General features: G+C 36.8%; 1 protein-coding gene across 1 annotated transcript in view; it reads left to right on the forward strand.

Annotated features, from left to right (window-relative positions):
- Positions 1-21793, forward strand: part of CTDP1 (CTD phosphatase subunit 1) — a 117699-nt gene that overhangs the window by 21947 nt on the left and 73959 nt on the right. The window contains exons 5-9 of the mRNA XM_054814847.1: positions 64-214; positions 5286-5376; positions 6491-6657; positions 7905-8990; positions 19488-19629. Of these exons, the coding sequence (XP_054670822.1) occupies positions 64-214; positions 5286-5376; positions 6491-6657; positions 7905-8990; positions 19488-19629 (1637 nt within the window). The remainder of the gene's footprint in view (positions 1-63; positions 215-5285; positions 5377-6490; positions 6658-7904; positions 8991-19487; positions 19630-21793) is intronic.

Raw genomic sequence — 21793 nt, forward strand, 5'->3', positions numbered from 1 at the left:
CTTCTGGAATGCTGACACTTTTGTTTGGTATTTTGATAATATGAAACATGCTTTTTCTTCTAGGGAATATTTCATTTCCAGTTAGGTCGAGGTGAGCCTATGTTGCATACTCGTTTGCGTCCTCACTGTAAGGAATTCCTGGAAAAAATTGCCAAGCTGTATGAATTACATGTTTTTACTTTTGGCAGCAGACTGTATGCACATACAATTGCAGGTGAGTAGAATGTTACATTTAACAATATTTACCTAATCAGCCTTCATACTCACATAACTAGTTTTCTTTCTGTGGTTGTTTTCAAGTATTTGTTCTTGGTTTTGTGCAAAAACACTTCCTAAATAGTCCTGTAAGCAGAATTCTTGGCTTGTTTACAAGGCAGTGCCTGTATGGCCTGTATGACCTGCAATTCTAGAAGTAATCCTTTTTTTTCGCCATCAGACGTGCTTTTTTGCTTCTCTGATGGTCAGAGAATCAGCTTGTAGCATGACAACTAGTGCCTTCCTGTTGAATTAAGTAAGAAATTATGCTGGTGGGATCTAAAAGTGATCTGCAGCGTCGCTTGTCTTAGAAATCTAAAGCAACAGTTCCATAAAAATCAACAACATGAAATTATCTTCTCTTGTGGAGACGTCCCCTGCTGTTTCCTTTCACCAAAGGAAGTTTGGCTGCTCTAAATCAATTTACAGCAGTTCTGTTTGTGTCCTGGAGCTGGCATGCACTTATTTAAGGAAGAGCACAGATCTAGCAGTATTTTCACATATTCTTCTCAAGAACTTAGAAATATTTTCTCCTAGTAACTGAAAACTTGCATTTAAATTATAGCAATAGTAGTCTATGGTGTGTGTCACTGGCTGAAATGTCTTCCTTTTTCTAACAAGCATAAAAGAAATGTACCCTGTTATGCAAGCGTATGAGTCAAATTCAGGTTAGGAGTGTGACCATGTCTTTAAACTGTAAAATTTGTTCTCATCCCATCTTGAGTCGTCTTTGACAGAATAGCACTTTCACCTCAGACTTTTCTTTATTTAGTCTGTTGGACTAAGACAACATAAGTGTTTTAGATTATGACTCTACATGTCAAACTGTCCTTGCTGCTGTTCCATGTCTCCTAGCTTTTTTGTCTTTCACATCTGCTTTTTTTGTCATATTTTGTCAGTCTTGTGGTTGGGTTATACATTTTGTACTGCTAATGCATTAACACTTTTGTACCCTGCTGTCCTTAAAATGTGGTTATTTCTTGGGTAGCAAAAGGGGAATGGTTTTCTTACACACTAGGTCTAAATATCTGGTGGTAAGAAAGTGGATGGGCAATCTTCCTCACTTTGGATCTATGTGCCTTGGATGCATGTAGGCTAAGGTCAGAAGATGTATACCAGATAAGGTCAGAAGATTTATAGCAAATATGCTTCAGAGCCAGGGAGAAGATTGAGTTGCAGAGGTAGTTAACTCATGATGTGTAAGTGCTTCCCCAATGATTGATTTTTCTCTTAATGTGTGAGTTGGTCCTGTGTTTGCTCGTTTTATCTCTGAGATAAAATTTGGATTACCCTGCAGTCCCCATGCTGGCAGAGGCTGCTACTTATAAAGTAACAAGCCTTTTTGTGGGCATCATAGTCGAGCTGCTCCATCTGTTCCACAGAAGAAATAGCCACCAAATGAGCAAATTGCTCATTGCTGCTTCCTAACATCCCCAAACTTCTGGATTTTTGCCTGAAGCCGTCTAATCTCATCAAAAGCATTCAAACTACAAGTGGATTACTTGTACAGTGATGATGATAGTTTCAGCTGAAATACGTTGGTATGGAGAAACAGTTGAAATAGCCTTTGGTCCACATACTCACCTGTGTAGCCAAGATGCAGTAACAGAGAAATATATAGCTAATACATATGGAGAACACTTGATGGCAGTATTGGTTAAATGATTTCTCACAGAGAGCTGTCAGTTTGATATTTTACCGTTATCCCCAGGACAAGGAAGGACTTATAATAAAATGCTGGGAATCTTTTTCATAAGAAAAAGGTTGTTTTCTTAGGTTCTCCATATACATCCTATATTTCTTCGTGAAATCTGAACTCTGAGCTACTCCTTCCATGTCCTGGAAGGCTTTTTCCTGATTTTGAAAACAGATGACATCTTGTCAGTCCTTTTTCTCTCATCCCCACTGACTCCTATCAGCTGTTAAGTGGGATTAGTTGATATTTGTAAACACCATTTATGTCTGCTGAAGTCATTTAACCCTTTCTTAGTTTGACACATTTACAAAGTGGTACCTTGTAGTACATTTATGAAGATGAGTTTTGGATTTTACAATCTAGAGCTTTCTATGGTAATTTTTTCTACATAATTCTTTTGACCAGTTGTTACTTATTTTCTCCTACTCTGCATAAGAGAAATTCAGTGTATTTAATACTGAAGTCAACTTAAATGCTGGTTGTAAAAGATAATGCCACTGTGAATTTTGAGTTCAGAGGCCACTAGGCAACGATAATGCAATGTGAAATCACTATTAAGATTTATAGTGGAATTTAGAAAGTAGGACTAAGTTGAGGGCATTCATATGTATGGTTTGTTTTAGCAAGTATATTACATTATATTTTCAGGATATGTTGGCAGAAAATGCATAGGAATAAATAAATAAATGAAACAAAATTAAGAGTACATCTCAGGAACACTTTCACTGTTTCTGTATACTTGATGAGTTTATACATAGACCTTTTCATCACTCCAAAGTCATAGAAACTTGCAACAAAATGCCCTCACAGAAGAGTGACATCATCTAAACAGGTGGTTTTTTGGTAGTCTGTACTGACTTGTCTTAAAGAAAAAGCTACCAATACTTTGGAAGGTATCATCCATTTGAAACCTGCAGCTTCATTATTAAAGGTTAATATCCCAACAGTGTACCAGCATAAAATTTTAAATCTTTCATTACGTAGGTTGTGAAAAGATTTTTATTTTGAAGGTGGGAGAGTTTTTCATAATGAGAGTTTCCCAGTTCTCTTTGTTACTGAAAGCAGTATAATAATGATTTTATTTTTTTAATAAAGAAGTTAAATCTTAGCCTTTACTTAGTTTTATCTTGCAGAACATATCTGCATTTACTTATTTTTAATGTAAAGTTTTTATTTCTTCAGATTTATGTTCTATTTGCAATCATAAATCAATTAAAAATTTTAACTAACAGTATGTGACCTAGCCACTAGGCGTCTTGTTTGCTCTTGCATGGAGCTGAATTGCCAGATAGGTTAGTGTAAATCTTTGAAAAGGCTATATTGGGTTTTAAAACAATATTAACGTATTATTAAGAAAACAAGTGATATATGACAAATGAAATGTTGTCTGCCATTTCCCTGAAATGTGAAAACATCAGGATTATGTCTGTTATATTGATTCAATTGGCTAAGCATCCAAGGAAAATCAAACAGTTTAAGACATGTAAAGAACTTCTTTGAAAGACCAGTGCCGTTTTCCATATTACTATTCCAGTAGATTAGCTTTGAAAGACCCAACTCTCTTAAGATGGGCCTCTATCTTTCCAAGTGCATCTCTGGTGAACTGTATCCTCAGTGTATTTTTAGTGAATTATCAAGGGGGAAAAAGTATTAAAATTAATAAGTCTTTACCAATGCATTAACGAAAAGCTCCAGAACGCTACCTCATCTTTAACTGCTGGCAGCCAGGGTCTCTGTGTTTGGGTTTTCTTAGTTCAACTTCTCTTTTCTTACAGTTTTAGGTAGGCAACACTGCAACTGAATGCCTCATTGTGGTTTTGCCCTTTAGTCAGTGCTCTCCTGTCCAATTTAGTGTAGAGAGTGTCTGTGTATAGAGATAATTAGTAGAAGAGAATTTGGTTGGGGAGAACAGCAACTTGTATGACAGCTTACGTAGTTTGTCAAAATATCTGTGTGTATGGCAATAAATCTTTGTAGCTAATTCTCTCAATTCATTATGCCTAGGTACTGCAAGGGTCTCACTACAGGGGATGATTCTACGAGTTTGCAGCAATTCTTAAGCATAGTCGGGTGAGTTAAGGTTGAACCTCTGTCCTTAACTCGGAATTTTCTTGCTTTTATGGGTTTTAAGTTATTCCAATTACACATTAATATTGAATACACACAGGATCAACTTTTCAGAAGTGATGACTGATTATTTTTTTTTTATTTATACCCTTTGTTTTTGAAGACCCAACTTAACTCACTGCTGGGATCTGGGCTTCTAAAAGGAGTTGAACATGTATTCTGTGCAAATCTCAAAGCTCCTTGAAAGAAAATTAAAGTTGGTCCTTAGAGTCTGTAGTCAATTTGAACCCTGGTTCTGGCTATAAGATGGCCACCATTTAAAATAAAGTAAAACTTTAAAAGATTGTTCCCAATTAAGTATTGACTGCCTTGTATTATTCATAAGAATAATGAGAAGTTGATGCTAACTTCAACACAAATTCAGTAAAATGAAAAATTCGGATTAGCATGTAAAATGCCAGTTTCTTTCTGAGCTATTATGTGGCTGTGATCTGTTCATGAAGATGAATTTCATTATTGGAGCCTAGGTTCAGAAGCATGTGCATGTGTGTTTATACATCCAAGTTGCTATTTTCTTAAATAATGGCATTTTATCTTGCTTTAAGATCAGCTAGCACAGCTTCAACTGTTTTGGTTGTTTGGGTTTTTTGTTGTGTTTTGGTTTTTTTTAAGAGTGCAGTCAGAAAAGTTACTGCAACTGGGCCTACATATTTCTAGGAATCCCAGGATATATTCATTATATGTAAATGTATTAAAGTATTTGTTAGAGATACAACTTAAAACCTACAAATGCAAGAGCTCCGGCTGAAGTTGTCCCTTAACTCGCCCATTGTGCTTAAGTATTGCAGCACATTGCGGACTCTTGTGAGACTTCTCTGCAGTCCCTAGGCATAATGAGCTAAGGAGAGCATTTAGCTTTAAAGAACCACCTGTAGAGAGATAAATGTAAGTTGCAAAAATCATGTGTTATCTATCGCCTGCTGTATCTGTTTCAGCCTAATTCATTTGGCTATCACAAATATAGTTACTTTAATTTAAATTTTGTTGCTATGTTGAGAGAAAATGAAATGGGATTTTTAAAATTAATCCCACTGCATTATTTACAAATACGTGATCCACTGTGCTTACCCTTTCCCCCATATAATCTCTCTTACGTTAAAATTGTCTGTTAGTTAAACTGCTGTTGCACAGATAGCTTAATTACGTAGAACATAAACAAGGAACAAACATCTTGAACATTAACTTTTTTAATTTCTTCTTTCAAAAGGATTTTTGGATCCTGAAAAGAAGCTTTTTTCCCATCGGATATTGTCAAGGGATGAATGTATCGATCCATTTTCTAAAACCGGGAATCTTAGGTATGTATATAGGTCTTATGTGTTAAACAAAAAGGACCAAAAAATACAGAATATGCTGACTATAACAAAAATTACTTTGTACTTAACGTGTTTATAGTCCTTCCTTATCTACTTCCTAAGTATCAACACTGCATCAGTAAAGCTGAGATGCTAGGCATCACAGCATTTCATCTACTTAGTATGTTCTTTGGTACTAGAACAGTAAGAAGGTGAAGCAATGGCATCATGTTTTCACTTACACTTTTTATTCTTCTAATAACCTAACCATATTTCCACTTTATGGCTTGTGATCTTGAATAATGATTTGTATGTTGTAGTTTTTTAAATTAAACCAAAATTCTCAGTTTGAGGGGAATTCATATTTGAGTAACTAGTATTCTGGCTTTCAAATGTGCTATACATCTACCAGCTTCTGCTCTGCAGTGTTTCTTGAAATTAGGTCACCTAGAGACTTGAATTCATATTCCAGTCTTCTTCAGAGTATGAGGCCAAGATTTTTTGTAACAGACAGATATTTTTAGTATTTCATAAAGCTAGATTAAAAATGATTGCCCCTTCCCCATCTGACCGTAACAAATAAGAAGCTTTTTTCCTTCTCTTACTCTCTTTTATATGCATGTATATATCTTAATTACTGTTTCTCCTTCTCCTAAATAATATAAGTATTAGTACTTTTTGCTTCCTTTGCCTTGGATTGAATGAGTCTACTCTTTTAAACACTGTACTTGTGTCTTTTTCCTAGTTATATATAGAAAGTGTATTGTCCACGTGATAGTTGGCTTTGGACTGTTCCTTGACATAAACTGAGGAAACTAGACGAAAATGTTGTAATGTTTCATCCTTGCAAAGGCTCATTGGTTCCTGCTTCTAGTCTTTGGGGTAGAGATTTAAAAATAGCTCTCTCTTTTGCACGCTCTTTTTTGCGCACTCTTTCCTTTATTTTGAATATTGTATTTTGAATTCTGTAATTTTAATATTGCTGATTTTTTTGTAAGTTCATATATAAGCATGTCCTGCAGACATGCTCATAATAAACCAGAACATCCACAGAAACTACTTTGATAGTATTAATTTCTAAAGCTGGATTCATTGTATCAACTGTTTTGTCTCTTAGAGATCTCTTCCCATGTGGTGATTCCATGGTCTGCATCATTGATGACAGAGAGGATGTTTGGAAGTTTGCACCCAATTTGATAACTGTGAAGAAATACGTATACTTTCAGGGGATAGGAGATATTAATGCACCCCCTGGATCAAGAGAAATTCAAATGAAGAAGAAAGGTAATTATATAGTTTATAAACCATTTTTACAACTCTTCCACTTTTCAAATGTGATTTGATGTAAGTCATTGTGGTGGTCTTACTAGTATTGCTGTTGCACTCAGATGAGCAATCCTAGGCTATTGTACTTGAGAGTGCTCCAGCAGCACACATGCAGGTAGCTTAGTAAAACTGGACTGTTCTTGTTGATAGCTTTCCTTTTGATGGGTGACCACAGCCAGAGTAGAGTACCGGTAATAGCATTTCGGCTGTTATGGCTGGAGAACTGATGTGGCAATCCACCAAATTGTTCAAGAACATGTAGAGGAGGTCAGTTTTCTCTCTTCTCCCCCTCCACATAAAACAAGGCAGTTTTTCTTTTCTGTAGGTGGTTAGGGAACCAACTTTCTCTTCTTTCTCCTTTTTGGTCCCCTTCCATGCTCCACTTTGGAAAAATAGTTAATAAACTCTGGTCTCAACATACTGCTGAAAATGAACATTTTGATCTCTGCTTACCTCCCTGCCTAAATCATGCTAATAAAATCAGCGTGGGATTTTTAGTGTCTACTGAATGTGGCATTCTGGCATTTGACACGAGAATCTTATGTTCAGCACACTCAGCAATGTAATACAAATAGTGGATTTAGAAGGTATGCATCACAATGTTAATATTAATTTGGGGGCAGAATGTATTTGAAAGACAATGGCTAAGAAAGAATTGCAGGTTTGTTCCAGTTCAGCCAAGGGATTTTTTTAATTTAATATATGTGACACCATTCTTTTTCCCTTGTTGAACTAGACATGGCCAATACGGAAACAATAATAATATACTCAAACTGAATCAGGCCACTATGACGCAGACCTTTATGCTTGACTGGTATTGTTATTTGCAGGGCAGGGACATGCACACAAGAGAGGCAAAGTAGGGTGACTTCATCCAGTGTTCCTGATGAACATCTGCATACAAATTTCTGGTTGCCTACAGTTTCTTTACAGTTTCTTTAAGTGTTAAAAAAGCTCCTTACACAGCTTCTTTACAAAAGTAAAGTTTGTTAGGCTGGCCAATTCTTTCTAGTAGTCATTGATACCTAAAGTATCCTAACAACTTTGAAAAGCCTAGTTGTCGCTTCTAAACATGGTGAAGTCTAACTGCATATGTAAACTGTGTTTAAGGAAAAAGAAAATTAAATTTTGATTAAGCTTTAAAAAAAAAAACAAACCCTGAGAAAATATGTATATGTTTTATTTCTTTCTTTCCTGTGTCTTAGTAAACCACTCTACAAAACCAGAGGCACTGGATTCGGCAGTGACGTCAGCAAAAGATGCTGAAGAAATAAAGAACGTTACATGTGTAGAAGAACAAAGCAATGGTCTCAAGAAAGCTACAAAGGACACTTGCACTGCAAATGGAAGTACTTCTGTAGGCAGTGGAACATCTGACTGGGACATGAACTCTTGCAATAAAGTTAATGCCCAGGACTCCTTAAATGATAGCCCTGATCACAAAATGGACAGTGAGGTCACTAATGATTTGACAAATACAAAAGAATCCCAGATTTTTTCAGAACAAGTCGATAGAACAGTGGTAGAGAAGCAGCAAACTCAAGATAAGGCAACAAATGACTTAGACTTTGAACTGTCTAGTGACAGTGAAAGTGATGGTGGATTGGATACCAGAAAGTCATCCACTTCTCTATCAGATAGTGAGAACGAAGAAAAAAGAAGCTGGAAGAAATCCAAACAACCTCTGCAAGATGAAAGCTTGGAGAAAGGGAGTTGCACTGATGTGAGTGAGAAAAAGGATGGTCTGGTAAACCATTCTGGGGACACGCAGTCTCTACCTAGTGAAAATATTCATGACAAAACTGATCTTGAAGCACAGGAAGAAAGTGAACAGGAAAGCCTTTGTGATTTGGGAAATGGGTGTGCAGACAAGAAAGAAGCTGAAACAGAGTCTCAGAACAGTGAACAGTCTGGAATTACAATGGGTGAGTCCTTAGACCAGAGTATGGAGGAAGAAGAGGAGGAGGATGATACAGATGATGATGACCATTTGATATACCTCGAAGAGATTCTTGTGCGGGTTCACACTGATTATTACACAAAGTATGATAAATACCTGAAAAAAGAGATTGAGGAAATTCCAGACATCAGAAAAATAGTACCAGAACTGAAAAGTAAAGTGTTGGCAGATGTTACCATAATATTTAGCGGACTCTACCCAACAAACTTCCCCATTGAGAAAACACGGGAACACTATCATGCCACAGCACTTGGAGCTAAAATTGTGAAGAATCTAGTACTGAGTGCTGATGATCCTGACAAAGCAACGCATCTCATTGCAGCAAGGACAGGTAGGCAAATGAGACTTGAGTTTTCAATCAGCTTTTTTTTCCTGTTGTAGTTTGTTCATTCATGCCTTGAGCTGACTTTTCTGTAACATACAGACTTTAATGTAGCTGTGATTAGAATTGAAATTAAAGGGAAGAGTCTTCCTGAAACAATTTAGAAGCCTTTTTTCAAGGGGTGTGTTTTCTGCTTTTTGATCAAGTGTGGCTTTTAATTGTTAAAAGGAGGACCCGCTAAGTAACCTCTGATGTAATGTGTCATGCCTCACTTCTTGGTTAAGAGTTGGTGACACTGAGTCTTTGATTATTAAAGATGTTGAATAGAAACTTTAAAATTTGTGGAAGAGAAAAGTTTATAGTGCTCTTGCTACAAGATTATAACAATACTTTCTTTTTCAATTTCTGAGATTTTACTTCTCATGGTTCAGTTTCACTTTGTATGGAATTCAAACAAATTATCTTAGGAGACCAGAATCTGATGATACCCTGTCACTACTCTGTGCATAGCCTATATATGTTTGTCAAGGGAGAGGTAAGAGAGCTTAGCCCAACTTTTTATATGTATTTCAAAAAGCCACCTGTTTTTACATAGCTATAATGGATAGGAATGTATCATTGGGTAGCTGCCATAGAGGAGCAAACAGGCCACCTTTTAGTACAAATTTTTTGTGTGTACCCTGACCCTTGGTTCCCTTATTGTTGGCCTTTTGAAGTTGCATGGAATCTAAATATCTGATAATCAAAGCTGCAAAATCCAAAAGTAAAACTGCGTGTTTTGATAATTTAAAACTTCTAGGTAGTTTTAGGACATCTTTAGACATCATAAGCACAGAAATACACAGCTGCTGCCTATTGGATTATTTTTTTTCTTGACTGCTGTTCATGCAAATTTTCAGTACATTAGAAGCATCTTCATTTCATCAGCTTGTATTATAACATAATGGAGTGTATCTTCACTGGCTGTAATATAGATGTGCATACTTTTCTCAAAGCGTGTGTGACTTCAGAAATGGAACAAGAGACTTCTTATACTACTGACCAGGAATCATTTCTTCCTGTTGAGGAGGCAGTGATTAAAAAAAACTTCCAGTGTGAGAATGTTGCAGTTCCTTAATTTTCAACCCTCTAAATATGAATAGTATTATAAAATATATGATTTAAAATCAGCTAATTTATCAGTATATTGTGATAGACTAATCAGCTACTTTTAAATATATTAGCCTAACAAGAAGGTTGTATATTTGCTAGGCTAGTGTAAGTTTACCTCACTTTCTAGTTACTTCAATGTATGGTTCTAGTGACAAAAAGCACAGGTAGCTTTTATTAAAAAGTTGGTAAGGCCAACTGTAGCAAGAAGGGGCTTCAGAATTGACCTAGTCAAGTAGCATCAGAATAAAAACTGTACCAGTGAAAATTTGTATTGATTGTCCTGATGTAGATATGTAAGTAGCAAAAACAACCCCCCAAAAAACTAGAAGAGGCTGGAATTAGTTTCGTTGAGATTAGCTGGAATCCTGATTTGTGAAGGTGTGATAGTCAAACTAGTGAATGGGAAGTGTTAAAATTGGTGGATGCATCAGTTTGGGACTCCATAGTTTTACTGCAGTTGCCGAACAGCTCTTTTAAAACTGCAGGAATAAGCAATACTCTTATCAGCAAAGAATTACATGAGATTGTCATACTTCATTGGAGACATAATAGCTGTCAGTATAACTTTCATGTTTTTCCAATTCCAAATCTTAAAATGCTTCATTTCAAAGTTGCTTTGTCTAACTTGCACTAGATGGCTTCTGAATGTAGTTGTAGATTGGATGCAACTATCATGTGATGTGGTAAAATCGATAGGATAAGTGTAAATGAGACCCCACCCCAAACATATGCATTTCTCTAGAGGAAAAGATGTTAAACAATATTATGTTAAGGTACACACCATATGATAATGAGAAGCAGTTGAGGCTTTTTTGCTTGTTTTTGGAATGTACAGTTTGAGAGGGTTTGTATGTTTATATAGATAAATATATACATCTTTGTGTTCTACTTTTATAAGCAAATTATTCCCTACCTGCACACTCTTAGTGAATTATCCACTAACGTAGATCTTAATACAGAAAACTATTTTAACTTTAGGTTTTGATTATATTAATGTGCTTTTACAGTGTATGAATTGACATTATTAACACATTTAAAATTAATTTTTGGTACTCTCTTGAAAAATAATTATATTTCAGGGTGGTTCATATTTTTCAGACTTCTTGTCAAGACCTTGACTCTCCTTCACAATCATCACGTAATGTTGGTCTTGCCCATGGTACTTAATTAGCAGACGATATTTGAATATATTTTAAAACAAGAAATCACAAGAACAACACTATTCCTGAATTGCTGGGGTGAAAAACCTTTGTTGATAGTCTGTAGTAGCTGACCCCTGCTTTTAGTAAGAAAAGAATTGCATGAACTAATTCTAAAAGAGATAACTTGGCAGTCTTTTCTGCCTAATGAGCAAGGCTGTTGTCATCTTTCATCATCACTTAGTAATTATTTCCATAACAATGGCAGTGAAATAAGGGGATTTAGAGTGGGGAAAAAAGTGTATTCTCCAATAACCTCTTTTTTTAAGATTCTCATGGATTGCTTGTGGTTTTGGTTTTGTGATGGGTTTTTGGGTTTTTGACTGAAGACCCTATTTTCTCATCTCTGATTAGATGGTAGTAGTTATGTTGCATCACCCTGATTTCTTGATGGAAATTCTGAAGTTTAAGCAGAGATTTTAAGGATATGAACTGTGTTGTGTCACAGCTGGATTCATGATAATTCAGCTGTCAACGTGATTGTCATACTGATTCTTGTGTGATTAGAAAGCAAATTCTACAGGTCTCTATTATGGCTGGTAAGCCATAGAAATATTGCATCTCTTGATGTCTAATTGCTGGTGATGGGGGAAACGAAAGCATGTCCCTTCTTGAATTTTATTCAGAAGTCAATGACCAGACAATGTTGTTGTGTTTTTTTTTCCCCTCTTTTTTTTTATGTGGTTGTGAAAAGATGAATTTAAAATGTTCATGTCCGTTCAGTATTTCTGGATGATCCCCCCTAACGATGGCAGACTTAAGACTCAGACAAGCAAGTTAATGTGTATGTTTACTTTGCATTAGTTGAGCTATAGTAAATGGCATATACTTAATATGTAACAGCAGTGGGGTAAATACTGTTTGCTTTTGAATTTTGAAGACAGAGGAATAATTTGTCAGAGGAAGTAAAAAGGGAAGAAATCAATGTGAAATAGAGTACCTCCTAGGTCTTGGAGGTATAGGTTTTCCCGCTGCAAAGTGACCACATCATAACTTGGTGTGTGGAATCAACAGTTAGTGAATACCATTTTAGACTGTATTTACAGCATTCTTGCCAGCCTATTGCAGTAAATAATTTACATTTTTTTATTCTTTGTATATACTTGTTTCTTTCTCTGCAGATAGGTGGCTTGTTTCTCTGCAGACACAGATACTCTGAATTTGGAAAATAAATAAATCCTTGTTCTTGGGGGAAAAGGATTTCTTTTTTTCATTATATAGGGAGGAAAGTACTATTTACCTGAATTACTGTAAAACACAAGGATCTTTGTATCATCTAATCGGCTTTCATAAATCTGAGTGACTGAGAAAATGCTACCCTGTAGTCTTTTCCACTTACCTATGGGCTGTATAAATCTTACTTCAGTTTTTGAAACATCTGCTCTTTGCTTTAAGCAACAGTAAACTGCACTGGATGATGAGTTGTTTATAGCTGTGTACACACTTGGCTGAGCAGTTACCACACTATTTCATAAACCTTGTTATGTTCCTTCCTGAACAAATAAAAGATACTGTAGTTGATTTTTGTATTGAGTTTTTTCTAGTGGAGCAGATAAAGCTGTTCGGGTCACTTAAAGATTATTCTAGTAGGGTAGGAGCAGAAATATGTCAGTTTTGGCCCTGAAATTTTCATTTCTTTCTCAAAATATATTTAATTTTGTGTCTTTTCTTGTACTTTGAAAGCTGTATGGGAATAACTTCTTTACCTTTGGTGACTTAGCCTATGTCAAGTTTTGCTTAATATCATTACATATCAGGTTGTTTAAAATACCAATTGTACTATGGCTCCTTTTATTCATCCTCATCTACCTACTTAAAAAATGCTTACTCCTATCTGCCAGCTGATACAGTCTTGTTAGCCTGTCGTATGACTTGATGTGAGGTCTTCGCCAGACATAGTTATGATGTGTCCACAGATTCTTTTTTCTGAAGAATATTTTCAAAGACAATGGTTTTTTTTAAAAAAAAAAAAAAAAAATCCCTTTAAGCACTGCTCTAAACTCAGGCACTGACCAGGTAAGCCTGTTGCTTTTGCTGGCAAAGCACAGTGCAAGTGTTAAAGCTGAACTCTAGGTGTAGCTTCTGAACAGCACATCTATCACCATTTCGTGATAATTTAATTCTTGTAGGACAAACCACTGAGGTCTATGTGACTTGTCTTAGGTTGATGATGTTCTTGAAGAGCTTCAAGATTTCATCATAAATCAAGATTTATATATAAAAATGATGTGAAGAGAAATAAATTCCTAGCAATCAGATTTTTCTAAGCAATGTCTGGCAACCTGGTTGCAAACTGCCGTAAGGATATGTTGACTTTGGTGTGCTGGAATCAGGAGAGTGTTTTGAGAGTTGCTGTGGTGGTCACTTCTCATCGTGTGCTTCAGTTCATCCTGGCACAGCCTCAAGCCCGCACGCTGGGTTCCTCATAGGTGAGATTGAGGGCACGGTCAGCTGAGCGCTCACGGGCTTTTGGTCCACAGGACTGGGCAGAGCTAAGCCAAAGCAAAATGCCCTGAAATGCACATGGGGTGGGTGTTGTTCCTCCAGCATCCTTTTGCCCTGCAGACCTCCCTGTTGGGCTGCTCTACTTGATAATGTGAATGTAGCCAAGTAGGCAGTATAACACTACTACTTAGTTTTCATAAACATACAGCTTTGGTCTCATTTATCTATGTTTCTTAAATGCCTAGTGTGCTTCATAGTTTGAATAACACAAAATAAACTGGTGTAATGAAACTGCATGACCTGGAGAACAGCTGCAGACATTTACTGTTGCATTATTGATTTTTAGTGACTTTTAATCTTGACAATTCATTACTAATAGAGGAGGCTTTTTTTATTTTCAACCTTTGTTTGCAAGTTCACAAGTAGAATTGATGAATCCCTTCCCCAGATTTGAAAATAACCTTTTCCCAATATTATGTACTTCAGGCTGTATCCATCAGAGGGTAGATGTGATGAACTTGAACCCTAGCTGTTTCATGTGAAAGGCTTGTGTGCCTTTTTAACTTTTTGGAACAATTTTAGACTAGAATTTCAAGTAGGGAAAGGTGTTTAGAGGAGAATAATGGGGAGAAAGAAGTAGTCCAGAAAAACAATTTTTTCCTCTAAGTGATTTTTTTTTTTTTTTAGCCTAGCTGGATGATTCAGATGTTCCTAACTGCATCAGAAATACTTGGATAGATTAAAATCCTTTCTGCTGTTTCTTCTTAATAAGCATACTTCCAAAAAGGGAAGTTACACTGGGGAAAGGGAGAGGAGAAGGCAAGGACATTAAGTATTGTAGTACTATTTCTCCTACCCAGTTAAATCTGGCGTTCCACCACATCTTGCTCTAAGAATATCATACATGTGAAATCTTGATTTGTGAAGATGTCAGCTAGAAATACAAGGCAGCGCCCAAGATTACACTGTTGTATTACCTCATGTGATTTTCAATATGCTGGTGTGTGCAGTAGGCAGCTGTGCTTTAGAAATGAGGAAGCAGAAAAACTTGGTCTTGCAGAGGTGAGGAAGGTGAGGCTTTGGGTGTGGTTACACACTGGTCTTCATGTCATCAACTTTAATTTTATGTTAATGGCATGTACCTTTCAGAGCTGTTATTTCAGAACCATAACAGTTTCACACAAAATAGTGCTATTTTGGCTTTCATGTTTAAGGCTTCCGTTGTAATCCTGTTGACTGGAAGAAGAATTTACTTGGGTTGTCACATCCGGTACATCTGGTATGAAATGATCAGATATGCATGAATGCAGAATGTGTATGTGTGTGGAACAGGCAGCAAGATGAAGCACCTGACAAATCATCAATACAGAGTTGGAGGAAGCCATCATCTCGCATAACTTCACAGATTTAACATGAGATGAAGGTGCAGTTTTATGGTTTTGTTCAGGTTTCCCCTGACGAAGTCCAAAAGGAGCAGCAATATCTTTAGTTGGGTGAATAGATGTACTACATACATGTACTATCAGATAAGCTTTTCTTCAGGGTTTTATAAGCACAGTCTGTCTATCCAGTAGCACCATCAACTCTGAACTGTTCTGTATGCTTACTAGTGAAATTACATGCTATTGTGTGTTGTATTCAGTCAGCTCCAGAGTTGTTACGTGCAAGAGAGTATTGCTAGTCATGTCTGATACTAGATTCAGTATCTAGTACCAGGCACAAATATCTAAACTTCCACTGGACTTCTCGTTCTTGTTGCTTTTTTCCCCTGAAACTCCTATGTTTATGAACCTGATTTCAGCATCCTCTTTATAACAGCTGTTGTCTTACCCCTTGTGAAGTACTTACTGGAGGTGGCTTATTGAGACTAAAGCAGTATTGACTTCAAGGCTGAATATGCAAAGAATCTGTTCCATAAGCAACATGACCTGCAACCTTAGATGTTGGCAAGCACCAGGTGTGCTGACTCTGTTTTTCTCAGAGTCAGCACACCTGGTGCTTGCCAACATCTACAGGGGGTGGGGTGGAGTGGAGTGGAGACACCACGGCCAAGCTCTATGATAACACTGCAGGGATGGGAGCTTGATGGTACTGTGGAACTGATAAACTGCATAGTTGTTACCCTGGGGCAGCAGTATTCCATTTTCTGTCGAAATCATGTCCTTTGGTTGAACCTTGCTCATTATAATCTCATTATAATACTAAAATACACCTCCATCCCAAAGGCTACCTGCCTCCAAGGTGTGACCACCCCTCACTGAACATGCACTCTGAATTTCTCTAAGTCTATAACTTTAAAAGCAAAGTGAGAAGGTTTTACACCAATCATAACAAAGGTATGTATGACTAGAGTCACTCAAGCTCCACCTGAAAGTAAGAAAATAGTATAAAAATGGCTTGAGAGAGGGATGCTAAGGAAGATACCATTGCAGACAAGTCAGGAGGACATCGCTGACTTCTGGGATCAGTTGACAGGCTGAACCTCTCTTTTCCTCCCCCTAGGGACACCTATTGGGTGGGATTTGAACACTCAGCTATACCGAGTGCTTCCCTGGGAAACTTAGAAAATCTCTATAGAGTTGTTTCATAATTTAATGTATTTGCAGTTGACTGTATTATTCATATTCTTGGTACTTGCATGTGCTTTGCAGACAGTGTATTTATCACCAGCAATCCAAAAGAACCTGTACTTCTTTTGCTTCAATAAACTGTACCATTGAATAATCTAGCCGTGAGAGTTCTCATTGGACGCAACCAAACTCCTTAAGTATGGCCATGCTAGTCTATTGAACGTGACTAGACTGAAGGTGCCTTGCACTATTAATGCATCTGTAATCGTGATAGTTCAATATATTGAACATGACCAGACTTAGAGTGCCGAATTGAGTATCACTCAGAATCTAAGCCCTGCTGCCCCCAGCCCCTCTGGTATGTGAGGACAAGCTGGAACGCAAGGGGGTTTATTTCCTGCTAAATTTCTTTACCCTTTAACGTGACACTCCTTTGTTCTTATTATGTTGTCATTGATTTTCTCCTTTATTCTCAAAAGAAAGCATTTGCCAAGTCTTTCACTTTTTTTTAATCGTTTTTCCCCCAGTTCTTCCCTCAGAACCTCTGCTTTCTTTCCTCTGAAACATACCCAGTGTATAAATTAAATACAGCTTTATACTTACCTGTTTCTAACTGCAGGTATTTCTACTATTCCTACCTGAGGTTATATAAATAACAATAAAAACTCCTGTGGAAGCTCCCTCTGGCACTGTAAAATGCTGGCTCATTTCCAGCAACTGTTGCATGAAGGTGCTCTGGGTTGCTGATTACTTTTGTAACTTATGATGAATTGGAAAACAGATTGCTCATATGAAATGATCTTACCTGAATGATCTGAGTGCACTGACCTCCCTTAAAGAGTTTTGCTTTTTAGCCAGTTAAAACCTCTTGAACAGCAAAGGGGTGTACTGGGTTGGTTCTAAAATTGTTTTCATTGAGTCTTTGTTGGACAGTGGTTTTTATTGCATGGCAAAATTTAAAATACGGCATTTCTAAATAATTTGTGTTTGGGAAAGGGCTTTATCTTTAAATACTCATTTTTGTGTTTGTGTTTGTCTTGGATTCTTAATTAATGCTGATTTATTGCAAAGATACTAGTGTGGAGAAGTTTTACATTTACACTACAGCTCTTAAATCCTGAACTGTAGAATTGCTTGCATTTGCTGCTGAAAATAGAAGAAATCTATTTGTGCACAGGACATTTTTTTTCTTAATCTAAATCCAAGAAAAAACCATATTTCTATGTAAAGAGAGAGGAAAAGGTAGCCCTACTCCTGTATTCTGTTGGGTTTGGGGGAAGAAAAGTAAGGAAATGGATGCTTTACCAAAGTGCTGAAAGGACAATCATCTGCCCTTTCTGTTTATTTAGTCTTTCAAGTTTACAGAAGCCTAGAAAGTGAACTGGCTAAATAGTTAGGTCAATCCTCAAGTGCATTTCAGTTGATCTGTCTGCCTCAGTAGATTCTAGTTCAGGTTGTACGCAGGCCTTTAGGTATTTGCTATTAACTGTTGCCTCTCATCTTCAAATGATGTGGAGAAGTATGGGTACTTCAAGGCTTTCATCTTAATTGAAATAAGTAAAGTCATGTTGTTAAATGACAATTGTGCAGATAAAACTCCAGGGAACTATGTTGAAATCATCAAATTAATTTACTGTTCTTGCATTCTTGTCAGAGTTGTTCTGAAATGTGATTATTTTTTTTTTTTTTTTCTGGAGGCTTCATTCCTGAAGGCACATGTGTGTAAATAGACAAGGGCTCATAAATTCTAACTTTAAATAAACTTTTTAAAAATGAAAAACTTGGAATTTTTTTTTGTTAATAAAGTTAACTAGACTGGAATGTTGTATTTTTATATAAGCATCTGCAGGAAGAAACCCCAGGGCCTTTGGACTCCTGCCTTTATTTCTTGATGGTCTCCTTTTATTTCACATTTCTAAACAAAAAAATGTAGTGCAATGTTAAGTGTATTTAAATGTCTTTGCACCAAGACAGAATATGGACAACTGATTGGGTTTGATAAGCATTTTAAATAATGTCTAAATAAGATGAAATGCTATAAATTATAGGGATATAACAAGAGAGTGATGGCTTTCCAGTATGAGACACTGTCAGATTGATGAGAGTTCCTTTGTTACATCCCAGCTACACCGGTATTTGTTCAGTGTAAAAATACCATGCTTAAGTGTCAAGCACAGTTATATCAGGTCAGAATCCTTGGGGGGTTTCTCTTTTGCATATATATTTAATGATTTATTGGCAGATTATACAATTTTGTGTTGTATCCAAGTGTTTAGTCCCTCCATAGACCTCTTTGATAAATGCTGAAACAAGTACCACGATTGGTAAAATTATTTTTTCCAATCAAACAGAAGAAATACATTCTTGAAACATTAGGACAATCAGCTGTTTCTAGGAACAGACTACTTCAAGGTTAATTTCAACCTTTATTTTACTAGCTTCTTTTTGCTTACTGGTTTTGATGCTTCTTGACAAAGATTTATAGCAACTTTACTGAGTTTCTCTCTAGTTTTGGCTTCTCCAGAAGGTGGAATTTGAGATCACCTGTTATCTGCATGCTGCATTATTGATGGTTTCATGTGTGCAGGCCTGCCACACTTCACATTTGTTGTTCCCCTTTGGCACAAAATAATCCATTTGTCTGCTTTGCCCCTGCTTCTGGCAAATGGAGGTTGAGTGGGTGGCTGACTGTTAAAAGGGGGCATACATACCCTGTGTACAGGGGACTGTGCATAAGAAAGTTAGTATGGTAAGTTAGTGTTAGGCTTTACGGCATTTAAGAGTCACTGCTGCTTAGACTGACAAATAGAAATGAAGGAGAAGAAATACAAAAGTGCATTTGTATTGTTTGTTTAGTTAACGTGGAGATGTAGAGGGTTTCCGTATGGATTAATTTTAGTGGACTACTTCCACGGTGCCAGTGCTTCGGGAAGTTACAAATACTTTCATCCAGCTTGAGACCAAGGTTATTGCATCTTAGAGGTCTCACTTTTATCAGTTGTGACTGTTTTGTTGGACTGGGGAGAGGTGTTTGTTTTTTCTGTAAGATTGATCACAAAATGTTCTTAAACCAGTGTGTGCTTAAAACTATCCTCTGTGTTTCTGGGAACACTGTAACATTACGTTTGACTTCGTAACAGGCACAGAAAAAGTACGGCAGGCTCAGGACTGCAAGGACCTCCACGTTGTAAACCCCGATTGGCTGTGGAGCTGCCTTGAGCGCTGGGACAAGGTTGAAGAACAGCTCTTTCCCTTGAAGGATGACTACGTCAAAACACACAGGTAAGTGGGAACTTGGGGGAGTAGGGGTCATGAAAATAGGTTATTCATACAATTACACTAACTTGTTAATGCAGCTATAAAATCAGTTTCTGACAAATTCAGAATAATGTGCAATGCTTATAGATTTTATGAAGGAACCCTCCATTTTTGGCCATTTCTGCACTGCATAAAGTGAAGACTGTTAAGGGATCAGGAGGCAGTTCAGCAGGTAGCAGAATCAAGAGAAACCTGGGGTACCAGTAGTTTCTTTAACAATTGTTATTGTTAGCCATCTTCAGCTGGAGCAGGTGACCCTGTCAGTTCATCCACAAACTAACACAGGGAATGCCACCAAGGCACAGGATCATTCGTGCTGCCAAATGAATTAAAAAATGTACACACTCCCACAATATGAAAAGTTGATAAAGTATGGTATTTTTTTCTGAGACTTGGTAGTGAGGAGGAAGAGACAAACAGAAAAATACAGCAGAAAAATCTAAGAGGGGGGTTGGAAGGCATGAAAGTAGAAGCAAAAGCTGGAAGAAAGGTAGTGAGAGAACAGGAGGTTTGGGCATTATAAGAAAAAGTGTTGAAGGAGAAAGGGTTAAATATAATCGGTGCACTAGGACAGCAGATAGAAGGGACAGCCAAAAAGTCTATTAACACAGAGGAAGTCAGAGGGCTATTAAAAACAGTCCCCTTTAGGAAAGTGCCATGGCTAAAATAACTCGTAACAAGCCAGCTTCTGCTTCACAACTTGTTATCTGTTTAGATAAACTCACATTAATAGCATCTTGCAAGCCTAATGGAGGACCTTCCCCTCTGTTTAGAGAGGAAGGGGCATAGCATATTGGGTTTTCTGTATTAAACTGATAGTGATGTGATTGTGTAAACTAGAGATTTGCTTTTTGCTTAGAAGATGCTAGCCCTTTGAGGGCAGAACATATGTGTGTAAAGTCGTCAAATGTTCTGAAGACACCGAAAGTATAACATCTGGAAATGAGGCTGGGAGACTACATAGAGACCCAGGATGTCTAAAACTTAGGAAGGACATGTGGCCTACTTATGGCTTGACTAGAATACTTTATTTTTCAAATGTGCTAGCTATTAGATTTATTTTTTTAATCAAACTTTGGAATGCTTGTATGGGATGTTTAACTTGTCACAGAGGCCTGACACTGCCAAGTTCTCAGTAGAAATCTGGACAGTGACTTGTAAGCATCATTTTTTGATGTCTAGATGAATATTGGTCTTTCTACGTGTCTTAATTCACTCTTCCATTTTATTGAAACACAATGATAATTTTTCCTACTTCTGTGTTTCAAATACAATATACCTTAACTTCATACTTCCCCCCCACCCTCCCCCAATTTCAGTCAGTAAGACATCTGTCAATGCAAATGCTTTTACTTTATTAACCCAACATGTACATCTTCTTTGGAAAAGATTTTCTCCTTAATGAAGCCACTTCAAATAGCGATTACTGGTCCAACGCACTTATGAAGTAGGGTCAGGGATGAACTCTGAGAAAATATTTGCATATAAAATGAGCTGAATTATAGCAAAAAAGAGTAAGTAAACTTGGAATTGGTTGACCTGAAGTATTGATGCTACAAGGCTACTTCAGAAACGCCCATGAAAGCATATGGTAAAAACTCCACTTTTGTGGCACTTCTAATATTTGTTATAGTTTAATTGTTTTTTCTATAGCATTGGTTTCATGGTGCATAACATGCTGGTTTATTTGATTTTTTTTTTTAAGGACTCAATTTGCTTCCTTTTTTGTGGCACTGCATCATAATTGGATAGTATGCCGTAATGGTGATTCCTGCAGAGTGATCTCTGGATGTTTCTGCTGACACTTCTAAAATTATGTTTTAAAATGCAGCTGCGTGATCATAGGCAGCTTAGTATTTTAACAAATGAGTTTGTATGACTTGCAAATTAATACTGTGTTTATTTTATCTCAGAGCCAAGTTGGAGAGCAAATACTAAGATCTGATACAATGGCATGCTTTTCTCTTTGTTGTATAATACAGGTTATCATGCTACTCTAGTTGTGCTGTTGTTACTACCTGGAAGTGATTTCAGTAACTTTATATGTTAAGACACTTTTAAGGCACATTTAATAATTTTTAATAATGTAAATATGACATTATCTGTATCTTTGCATTTTTCTGTTTTA

This window comes from Grus americana, chromosome 2 (assembly GCF_028858705.1).
Source record: "Grus americana isolate bGruAme1 chromosome 2, bGruAme1.mat, whole genome shotgun sequence".
Lineage (NCBI taxonomy): Eukaryota > Metazoa > Chordata > Aves > Gruiformes > Gruidae > Grus > Grus americana.